The 12,099-nt window shown below is 39.6% G+C and overlaps 2 protein-coding genes across 2 annotated transcripts in view; one reads left to right on the plus strand and one right to left on the minus strand.

Moving 5' to 3' along the window:
* Nucleotides 1–673, plus strand: part of cacnb2b (calcium channel, voltage-dependent, beta 2b) — a 40,498-nt gene extending 39,825 nt beyond the window's left edge. The window contains exon 13 of the mRNA XM_057858022.1: nucleotides 70–673. Coding sequence (XP_057714005.1) covers nucleotides 70–552 — 483 coding nt within the window. The 3' untranslated portion in view covers nucleotides 553–673. The remainder of the gene's footprint in view (nucleotides 1–69) is intronic.
* A 5,157-nt stretch (nucleotides 674–5,830) lies between these two features.
* Nucleotides 5,831–12,099, minus strand: part of mrc1b (mannose receptor, C type 1b) — a 42,336-nt gene continuing 36,067 nt past the window's right edge. Inside the window, exons 27-31 of the mRNA XM_057857086.1 lie at nucleotides 11,009–11,173; nucleotides 8,918–9,034; nucleotides 8,663–8,818; nucleotides 8,557–8,586; nucleotides 5,831–6,431 (exon numbers count right to left, since the gene is read on the minus strand). Of these exons, the coding sequence (XP_057713069.1) occupies nucleotides 6,184–6,431; nucleotides 8,557–8,586; nucleotides 8,663–8,818; nucleotides 8,918–9,034; nucleotides 11,009–11,173 (716 nt within the window). The 3' untranslated portion in view covers nucleotides 5,831–6,183. The remainder of the gene's footprint in view (nucleotides 6,432–8,556; nucleotides 8,587–8,662; nucleotides 8,819–8,917; nucleotides 9,035–11,008; nucleotides 11,174–12,099) is intronic.

A 12,099-nucleotide genomic window follows, 5' to 3' on the forward strand; every position in this document is an offset into this window, starting at 1 on the left:
TTATCAGTCTGTTGAAACCATGATACTCGAATCGTGTAATCAGTTTTTTTTTCTTTTTTAATTTTATAGGATGAGCAAAAAAACAAGAAGTCGGCCGCGCCCAAGAGGAAGGGTCCCCACGAGACCTCCTGCCAGGAAATTCTCCCCTCGACCCAGCAGCAGCAGGAACCGGACGAGGGTCGACGAGAGGATGACGAAGAGGAGCATCTTCTGAGTCGCGAAACAAAGCGAGCCCAGCACTCTCGCCACCACCACCATCATCATCATCATCACCACCACCACCACCGCAGAACAGAGGCCAGTCACACCCAGAGACTGGAAGAGGAGGAGGAGGGAGAAGAGGAGGATAGACACTATGACCACCATAACCGCCACCATCATCATCACCATCATCATCACCGTGACGACGACTATGACCAGCACAGGCCTCTCCAACATTACATGGCTGATCACAATTACCACCACGGCAGAGAGAAAGAGCGAGAGAGGCTCCAGGCCAGGGACCAAAGCAGGGACGTCAGGCTGAGCCACAGGGACTCGCATTTACACTAGTTTCTGCTCTTCATGCCAAATTTGTGAAAATATGGCAAACATTTGTCATTGTATATCATGAGCATTTTTAATTTGCTCTAGTTTTGATGCAAAAATAAAAGCAGTTATAAAATTAAAACAATCACTTCTTACAAGTGGCTTTGGTAATTTTGCATTTCGATACAGTATACGCTATCATTCATATTATTGTTAGCATTCCTATTACCATACGTTTCACAGGTGGGCATATGAAATAAATAAGGGTTGGGGCACAATAATTATTAACCTACCTACAGTCTGTTGGGTCTAAAACTCGTTCTTTAACTTAGTTATTTACCCAAGGCAAGCTGACAAAAGGCAGGGCATAAAGTGAGACAGAGTCAGAGAGTTGACGTTTTTCAACCTGCAGGTTGGGAGAGCCAGGAGACAGAGTTCCGCGATCAATGCTGTCTCATCCAAGTCTCTCTCTGAACTTCCCCGCGCTGCTAACTTTTATTGAGGGCTTGTTGATGGGCGGAATACAGTTACAACACTGTTGTCCAACGTGGCAGTATTCTAATCACTGATTGAACAGACACTCTTCTTGATTGAAGTAACAATCACACTCCTGAGCAGGTAAGAAATTTTTGTTTTGAACACACATTTGCACTCAAAGTACTGTAGCTTGGTGGAAAAGTACTGAGACGTGTGAAGAATCAACATATGTGTGTGTATCTATTTATCAGCAGAATGTGAGCAATCACCGGTAAGCACATGATTATGGGCTAAAACTGTATTCTTCATAATAGCTTGGGAGTGCGCTTATAATAGCTGTGGGAGAGCAAACTGGCATAATATATTTGGCATACAACTTATCTTACAAATCCCTGACAAATGTCTTGTCGCATATCCATTTTGTAGAAACAATTGCTAATAACCTGACTTTTAATGATTCAGTTGTTTTAAAAAATGGCTCATATGAAAGCTAAGACCCTCCCAAATGATGTTGAATTTACAAAAATATATTTGTTTCTTTGAAAAAAGATTGATCATTTAATGAAGACATAAAGGTCAAATTTTGGCAAGACAAAGGTTTTGTCGCCTACAGAAAGTAGTGTGAAAATTGAACAAAAAATGTACTTCAAGTACAAAAATATGTTACATAACATAAGCAAATTGAGTAGTGGTGCTGTGAGATCCAAATTTAATATTTTGTATGACTTCCATGGACTTGAAGGACTGCATCCATGCGGTTCAGCAAGGATTCGTACAATTTATTGATGAAGTCATCAGGAACATCAAAGAAAGCAGTCTTGCATGCCTCCCAGAGTTCATCAACATTCTTGGGTTTAAAAATCCAGTTATTAGCAATTGCTTCTACAAAATGGATAAGCGACAAGACTTTTCTCAGGGACTGTATGTAATTAGAAACATATAAAATATTGCCATTGATTTAAAAATCTATCATATTTAGTACATGTTTTGACCTACGGAGGGCGCCATATTTTATGCGCGCAATGGACGCTCGGAGTGATGATGTAGTATTTCACTCATTAGACGAACACGACCGGTTTTCTGCAATTCCTTATATGCGGCGAGACGTCCAACACATGCGCACATTGGTTAAAAGTGGCGAGTACTTTCTATTTGTGTTTTTATTTAGTCTTTTATTACCTTTTTATTAACTCAAAATACTTTTTGCATGTGTTTCTCTCTCATACTTTGAAGCATTGTTTATACTTTGAAGCAATGTTTTCTTGTGGTAGCTTTAAAGTGCATGTGACACGAAAAAGCATGTTTATTTCATAATACACACGGTATTTTATGCTCCTGAATGATATGGACCGCTTGGATGTGTGTGGAAGCGATCGCTATATTTATTTAGTTTTTTTAATCCCGCGCCATTAAAATGAAAGACTTCCGGCTTCGGTCTTGCATTGAGGAGGAGGGTGCTGTGACATGTACGGATGAAGGCGTCCTCTTCACTATACAGCCGCACTGTTGTGTATGAGGACTAAGGATTCAGCTGATTTTGCGGATTAATACGTTTATTTTTCGCATCACGCCAGCCAAATGGCTGCAGAAAAATCTTACTGTATGAGGGAGAGGCGTGTGCGCCGTTTTGGAGTTTCAAAAGGTTCCCATTCACCTTGGATATTGGCCAAAACAAGCCCTACTACTGTGGGACCATTGAACTTACGAGGAAGTGAGTAAACCTCTTGTTTTGTATAATGTCAAATACGAATACATCGATTACAAAGTATGAACTTACGAGGAAGTGAGTAAACCTCTTGTTTTGTATAATGTCAAATACGAATACATCGATTACAAAGTAAACACTACAAACTTTCTTTAAATAAAGGACTACTTATGTTTGATCATTGATAGGCATGTAAAAAGCTCTCCTCATGCACATTAGCTGCACGTTAGCTGCACAACAACTGCAGCCGCCCTCCTCCGGGGAGCAAGCTGAAAATTGCTCTCCGCCGGGCGGTTTGCCGATTCACAAAGACAGTCGACAACCCAGTCGTCAAGTCAAATAATCCGGGCTAGTTATGTGTGATTTTTCACTTCAAAGACTTTGAAACATCACTCAGTTCGGGTTAGCATGTCGGCTAGCTGTCACGCCTCTTGGTTTGTTTACATTCTCCGAAGTCGGGGAAGGAAAATGACATATGTCCGATTTAGGTGTCATAAAATATCGTTCGGGAGGTGCGACAGTAAAGGTGAAGTCGACAGTTTTGACCATTATGGAGTAATTTTGCCATGTCGTCCTGAATAAGTGCATTTTTATTATTTCATCTTCCATTTAGCACAAGACTGGGATTTGTCATGACCATGCCATTTAATTAGCAATTGTGGAAAATACCTGGATAAAAAGAATATCCTGTAAAAATATTGAAGTAAAGAGACAGAAGCAATGATATTTTGCAGCTCTCATCGTCGCACTTTCCTCGTTGTGAATAGTTCCCCCTCGACGGGCTGACTGGTCCTTCTCAAGCCATTTATTTAGCTCACTTAATAATGCTATTTAAGACTTTTTTTCTCCTGTTGTATGCTCTTTAAAGCAGATCGTGTGGCATTTGCCAAGGCCCACAGCCTGTCAAAAGGATGGACGCTAGAAAAGTGGCAAAAGGTGGATTTTTCAGATGAATCTTCCATTGAATTACACCAAAGTAGCCGCAAATATTGCAGGAGACCTACTGGAGCCCGCAGGGATCCGAGATTCACTCAGAAAACAGTGAAGTTTGGTGTTGGCAAAATCATGGTCTGGGTTACATCCATTTCGGGGGTGTGCGAGAGATCTGCAGGGTGGAAGGCAACATAAATATTTTTTTAAAATTTGAATAATAATTTATAATAGTAATTGGCAGTGCCTAATTTGTAAATCATAAGGTGCCGGAACACAATGTACATATGACAGCGCAGGGATAACGAGACGGGCACAGGTCCCAGAACATACGCAGAAAATGGTGCCGAAAACAACACGCAAATGCCCACTTGCCATGCTGTGGGACTTACAAGCTTCAATTTCAGACAACATCCATGGTATAAATGTTGTGACAACAATTTACAATTATTTAGGCTTTACTTTTCACAACAGCACAGGCAATTGCCCACATAACCACAGTTGGGACTTAAAGTACACAGTCAGCAATTAGTTTCTCAACAGGTCTAACTTGTAAAACATTAAAAAAAAAAAAAAAAAAAAAAAAAAAAAAAGAGATTAATATAAATAACACAAACCCTGCTGGCGCTGTAGCTGTTCCCTACTCCGGTTGGCGCTGAACTTGACCAGTTGCTGCCACGGTAGCAGCTTCCTGCCACGGCTTGGCTGGCTGTCCGTGCCACTAGCCTCCTGCTGTACCCGGTCCTGCCCGTTAGCATGATCGCTGCAGCTGCCCTCATCGCCGGTTGTTGCTTTTCTGACTTGTTTTGAACCATCTTCCTTATTTTTGAAAAAAAAAAGACAGTAAATGCAACTGTCTTTTTGGAATGTTGAAATACCGTTTGATCCTGGCTGCTTGCTCCCCAGATGCCGCAAGTTTTTTTTTTTTTTTGTTTATGTCAGGGGCATGATTTTTTTTTGGTCCTGATTTTCAGTGCATCAACAAATCTCCGACTCTTTCAAATGACGTTAAACTTTTATAAACAAAATTCAATTCTTGGGAATTGTTCTGTAAATGAATTCACGCATATTCTTATTTTATTTGACACATTTTTTTTAAAAAGCGTTTTTATATTATTATTATTTTCTATACACGAGAGGTGCCGGATCTGCCCAAATAAGTTCCGGAACACAGGAAGGCCAAAATCAAGAGGTGCCAGATCTTGTTCCGGCAGGATCCGGCACAAATTAAACCCTGGTAATCGGCATTTGTCAGTATCAGCTTGTCTAGTATGGAGTGCATCCTCCCTGTCATACAGAGCGTTTTACTCATTCTGTACTTTCTTGACATCAATTCCTGGTCAGGCTCTGCTATGGTGCCGACTTGTGTCATTTAGAGTTACAGAAATATTCACCGATTTTGTATGTGAAAGGACAGTTACTACAATTATAATTTATGATATAATTTAGGGCTATCAAACGATTAAAATTTTTAATCAAGTTAATTACAGCTTAAAAATTAATTAATCGTAATTAATCGCAATTCAAACCATCTATAAAATATGCCATATTTTTCTGTAAATTATTGTTGGAATGGAAAGATAAGACACAAGATGGATATATATATATATTCAACATGCGGTACATAAGGACTGTATTTGTTTATTATAACAATAAATCAACAAGATGGCATTAATATTATTAACATTCTGTTAAAGCGATCCATGAATAGAAAGACTTGTAGTTCTTAAAAGATCAATGTTAGTACAAGTTATAGAAATTTTATATTAAAACCCCTCTTAATGTTTTCGTTTTAATAAAATTTGGAAATTTTTCAATCAAAAAATAAACTAGTACCCCGCCATTGTTGATGTCAATAATTACTTACACAATGCTCATGGGTGCTAACCCTAACCCTATAAAATCAGTCGCACCCAAGCGTCAGCAGAGGGCAGCAAAACTCCACAAAACACAATTAACAAGTGGGCGTTTCACTATACTGTCATTTAAATCTGTCTGAGCGGGGCATGTGTGTTAATTGCGTCAAATATTTTAACGTGATTAATTTAAAAAATTGATTACCGGCCGTTAACGCGATAATTTTGACAGCCCTAATAATTATAATGCCCTAAGGAAAATTCAACTCAATATCATACTACACTGTGTATGGCCTTGATAAATGAACACACCAGCTGTCAACTAATTTTGTAGGAACTCAAAGGCTGCTGACAGGAGACATTTGAAGTCATGTTTAATTGTCATTTCAAGCAGTGCTGTTCGCACACAACTTACGAGCACAAGCAATGAACAGCGTGTAATTCATTATGTACACACATTTGCAGAGTAAGGGAAAACCACAGTCAGGTACCAATCTGTTGCAGTTAGACATCCCAGAGCCTAAAAAGTTCAGTTCCACAAGGTCGGATGTCCGTAACCACTGATACGCACGCTTACTATTAAATAACTGAATACATACCATATACAGTAGAACACAAAGTAAATGGAGCGTGCCAGTGTGATACATTTGCCTGAGATGAGCACATTTCCACCAGATGGCACGTGGTTCACAGGGTGATCATTGGCTCGGGGGTCTCCTCCTCGGCTTTCTCGATCAGTTTGTTGGTGTCTACCACGTCGGGCTGCGTTCGCTCGCGGCCGAAGTAAAGCGGGTTGTCAAAGGTGGGCAGCGAGCGAGGGGATTTCTTGTACAAGAAGAAGCCAAGGACAGCCAACGAGGACGTGAGTGTGATGATCAGCACCACGATTAGGCTGGTGTGCCTGCGCGAACTGGTATCTTCCCCATTGTGCGGCTCTGCACATAAAGTGGTATACAACAGCGTTAGTTTCCCTCACATTAACTAAAGTAGCTGATAATATCGGCCGATAAAAAACATTTAAAATGATATCGGATAATATCGACATCAGTTTGTTATTATCAGTTTTGGGCCAATATGCATGTTGCTTTCAAAGTAGATGTGAAAGCCTTCTGCCTTTGTATAAGGGCTGGTCACAGCTTAGCGAGGCAGCTATGCTTATTGACCATTAGATGTCTCCAAACTCAGATGCTTGGGATTTGTTACGTGAGCATTATGATTAATAAAGCATCCTGTGGGGCATCAAAATACAATTAGTCATTATACAGTACAGTGGGGCAAATAAGCATTTAGTCAACCACTAATTGTGCAAGTTCTCCCACTTGAAAATATTAGAGAGGCCTGTAATTGTTAACATGGGTAAACCTCAACCATGAGAGACAGAATGTGGAAAAAAACAGAAAATCACATTGTTTGATTTTTAAAGAATTTATTTGCAAATCATGGTGGAAAATAAGTATTTGGTCAATACCAAAAGTTCATCTCAATACTTTGCTATGTACCCTTTGTTGGCAATAACGGAGGCCAAACGTTTTCTGTAACTTCACAAGCTTTTCACACACTGTTGCTGGTATTTTGGCCCATTCCTCCATGCAGATCTCCTCTAGAGCAGTGATGTTTTGGGGCTGTCGTTGGGCAACACGGACTTTCAACTCCCTCCACAGATTTTCTATGGGGTTGAGATGTGGGGACTAGTTGGCCACTCCAGGATCTTGAAATGCTTCTTACGAACCCACTCCTTTGTTGCCCTGGCTGTGTGTTTGGGATCATTGTCATGCTGAAAGACCCAGCCACGTCTCATCTTCAATGCCATTGGTGATGGAAGGAGATTTTCACTCATAATCTCTTGATACATGGCCCCATTTATTCTTTCCTTCACACAGATCAGTCGTCCTGGTCCTTTTGCAGAAAAACAGCCCCAAAGCATGATGTTTCCACCCCCATGCTTCACAGTGGGTGTGGTGTTCTTTGAATGCAATTCAATATTCTTTCTCCTACAAACATGATAACCTGTGTTTCTACCAAAAAGTTCTATTTTGGTTTCATCTGACCATAACACAGTCCTCTTCTGGATCATCCAAATGCTCTCTAGCGAACCGCAGATAGGGCTGGACGTGTACTAGCTTCAGCAGGGAGACTCGTCTGGCAGCGCTGGATCTGAGTCCCTGGCGGCACATTGTGTTACTGATAGTAGCCTTTGTTACTGTGGCCCCAGCTCTCTGTAGGTCATTCACTAGGTCCCCCTGTGTGGTTCTGGGATTTTTGCTTAACGTTCTTGTTATCATTTTGATGCCACGGGGTGAGATCTTGCATGGAGCCCCACATCGAGGGAGATTATCAGTGGTCTTGTATGTCTTCCATTTTCTAATAATTGCTCCCACAGTTGATTTCTTTACACCAAGCATTTTACTTATTGCAGATTCAGTCTTCCCAGCCTGGTGCAGGTCTACAATTTTGTTTCTGGTGTCCTTCGACAGCTCTTTGGCCTTGGCCATAGTGGAGTTTGGAGTGTGACTGACTGAGGGTGTGGACAGGTGTCTTTTATACCGATAATGAGTTAAAACAGGTGCCATTAATACAGGTAACGAGTGGCGCCTCATTAGACCTCGTTAGAAGAAGTTAGACCTCTGACAGCCAGAAATCTTGCTTGTTTGTAGGTGACCAAATACATATTTTCCACTGTAATTTGGAAATATTTAAAAATCAAACAATACGATTTTCTGTTTTATTTTTGTTTTTTTTTCCACATTCTGTCTCTCATGGTTGAGGTTTACCCATGTTGACAATTACAGGCCTCTCTAATCTTTTCAAGTGGGAGAACTTGCACAGTTGGTGGTTGACGAAATACTTATTTGCCCCACTGTATGTTTAGTCCATGACCGCATATATCAGTATCGGTTTAAAATCTGTGTCGGATTTTTGGAGTTGGACTATAAAAAGTCATTATCGGACAACTTTAACCATAGATAGTAGACTGTTCAATTTTAGACAAGTTTTGTGTTTTAATTTTTTTTTGTGTGTGCAATATATCGTGTTTGTTAGGAGAAAAGTGGAGGAACTTACCAAATCCAGGCTCTGTTTCTTTTGGCATCACTGTTGGAGGGAAAAAAACGTCACATGGTTTCAAGAGTTGAACCTTTCCAACACTCTCTATATTAGCAGGCACTACCTTTAGGTGTTTCACAGATGTACGCTCTGTCATTCCACCTCACACCGGTCGTCCAGCCCCCATCTGAGGTTCGAACCTCTCCATATTCCCTCTCCGCAGCATCCATACCCCAGTTAGTGTAGTCCATTACAGTTTTATCCAACCACAGCCATATGCCTGATGTAAACAAATGATTAAAGTGAGTTTTTTAAAAATGTATTTTTAATCATTTTATTAAAATGACCCTTTTAATGAAAAAATCCATGCAAAATGTACCTTTATGTGTTTTGTATAAGCCAATCCAGAATGAGGAGTGGCTGTCCTGAAACATTTCCAGATTGCTTTGAATAAACGCTTGCTCGTCGGGATCTTCAATGCTGGCCAAATGTCCACCTTGAGAACATGAAGACATCAGGATTTAATGCGTCTGGTAAGTTGAATACAAACTTTCTGGCAATTTCATAGTTCTAATTGAAAATATTACTTCATAGACTTCATTATCAGTTGATGGGGCTCGAGGCTGATCCGTAGCAGGCCTATTTTCAAAAACTTCAAATTCAATTATTTTCAAAACCAAAGCCGCTAGCAACTTAAAACCAAAACAACCCTTAGGCGTATGTGAGTCTCCATGAGCAGCAACATCCAAAAATTCAAATACATTCCCTAATAAAATCCTGATTATTTTTTTTATATATACAAGTATAACAAAACTTAGATGCACAAAATCACCAAATGCAGAGATAATCACCTATATTTTCAGGATCAATAACAATATTTAACATATAAGTTTTTGCCCATAATGCCAACTCAATTTTTTCAACAGCTAAGAAATCACTCAATTTTCACATGAGAAACTTAATACTTGCGAAAAGCATGCAGAATCATCTTAATTTTACTCAACAAAAGCAAAATTAGCATTTTTCTAGATACAATCACAACTTTTTTAGGTTTAATTCCTATGTTACTATTGCCCCGGCACGTCTTGCAGGCTATCTGCACCTCGTTGTTTTTAGATTGAAATGTCACATGACATAAAACACGTAAAACCCTTTTTTTTTTTGTTTTTTTTGTACGGACGCATGAATGTCTATATTACTACTTTTTTGCCAAAAAAATGGGCAGTTGGCCGAAAATTACCTGATCATTTGAATACTTACGCTACTTTGTATGGATACAACATGGCGGCCATCACGAAACAAAGAGCTTTTTAAGTTGAAAATTCTTGTCAATAAATGCATAATTCCTGAATTTCTATAGATATGACTATAGAACGGTCAAGATCCTTGGTTAAAAGCAAAAACCGGGCAGTTATCATTCATTTTACATAAATATTTCGAGCTAAAATTATGCTATTGTGTAAATCTAATGTGACGGCCATCATAAAACAAAGAGATTTTTTAAGTTGAAAATTCTTGTAAATAAAAGCGTATATCCCTGAATTTCTATAGATATGAATATAGAACGGTCAAGATTCTTGGTTAAAAGCAAAAACCGGGCAGTTATCATTCATTTTACGTAAATATTTCGAGCTAAAATTATGCTATTGTGTAAATCCAATGTGACGGCCATCACAAAACAAAGAGATTTTTTAAGTAGAAAATTCTTGTAAACAAAAGCGTATATCCCTGAATTTCTGTAGATATGAACATAGAACAGTCTAGATTCTTGATTAAAAGCAAAAAACTGGGCAGTTATCATTCATTTTACGTAAATATTTAGACCTAAATTTAAGATAATTTTTTCCATGCATTTTTTCACAACGTTTTAAAGTGAATGAATGGGGCTATTTTATATAATAATTACCTCGGATCCTCAACCAAATCACTCTTAATACACTCCTGCCTGCTTTTTTGCAGTAAAACCTTCGTCCTTTTTTCACTTAAATCCGGCATTTGAACGCAGCGTTTGTTTGAGTTTATCAAAGTGAAAGCCAAATGCTCTGCCTGGGTCGGCTCCCAACGGGAAGGCGTGGCGCGATGTTTCTGGGAGCTGTCTTGTCAACTGATGGTGAAATCTATGAGTACTTTTAGTGTGTATTGCTCCATTGAAGAGCCAAAACTCGATTGATTTTGTATGCTGTATTTTAGATTTGATGGTCAAGAGCATATTATCAGAACATGCCAGCGTTAATGTAAACTTTTCTAGACTTACAACTTGAGCAGCTTCAATTTAAGTGCTACTATTTTGTCATAAATACTAACTTTTATGGGACTCAGCAATCTTTAAAATCTGCGCGTCAACAATCTATAAATTGTGATCATGACATACAATGCATTTGCTCTTTTTTTGAGTGCAGGGAAACTTTTATTTATCCAAGTAGATGACACGCAACTGTGGGGCATAAAAACCGTTCCTCTGAAAACTTACCATGTCTCACACAGCTCGTAGCTGCATCAGCCCACTCAATTTCATCAGTGACAAACAAGTAGCAATTACTCTTGTATGGCAGCCACGTGAAACTCTGGCTGTAGTCTGCCATGGCATCATCTGGGCAAACTCCTGGGTAGTTTGGTGACTGCGTTGGCGGCATGTCTGTAAGAGACAGACGTCATTGGTATTGGGAAAGTTGCATGACATACAGTACTGTAACATTAGAGGTTAAACAACAAATTGATTAATTGACAAGTTATGGATAATCAAATTTATTAAATACTATTTTATACCTAAAGAGAAAATCAAAGTCTGTTTAAGGCTAGGGCGTAGGTTTGGTCTCAACATTGGTAGGGACGATAATGCACATAATGCAAACAATGATCCAAATAAGGGACAGCTAGCTTGACTTCGTTTTTCGTTGAGAAGGCTAGCTTAACCGCAGTAGTTTTGCAGGTTAGCAAGTTTAATGTTATGCTAACTCTGATACACGTCGGACTTTCAGTAGCAAAATTAGTGGTGTTTCCCCCACTTCCACAACATTGACGTGTTTTTACATGACTTACAGTGGCTGCTGCTGGCCGGGAAAAAAAATTCTAATATCCCTTCTCTCCAAAGGGGGCGGACGAGGCGGCATGTTGTCAACATGAATCTGTTGGGGCTGTGTGAGTGTGGGTGTGTGTCTTTGTGGCGTGACGGGGGGGGGGGGGGGGGGGGGGGGGGGGGGTCAACTCATCTGCCAACCAAATGTTCGTTTGAGGGCGGGCGTGGGAGTTGGATGGACTGGCACATTCAGCAAGTGAAAAGGGATAAATGTAAGTCTGAATATCATGAAAATAATTCACTTCATAATGGTAGGGTCTAGTCTATCATTACAACATATGGGAAGACAATCCAAATTACCTATATAACTGAAATCATTATATAATGCAAATAAGGTTGCTTGAAAGTTGGTGGGGACAATTTGAGCATCCTGAAAAGTTGATAGTGTTATGTCCCTATCGTCCCTATGCAAACCTACGCCCTTGGTTTAAGGTATTATTAAAATGATCGATAATAACCCAACGAGTACTTCGTCTCAAACAAAG

The sequence above is a fragment of the Corythoichthys intestinalis genome, chromosome 14, assembly GCF_030265065.1.
Source record: "Corythoichthys intestinalis isolate RoL2023-P3 chromosome 14, ASM3026506v1, whole genome shotgun sequence".
Lineage (NCBI taxonomy): Eukaryota > Metazoa > Chordata > Actinopteri > Syngnathiformes > Syngnathidae > Corythoichthys > Corythoichthys intestinalis.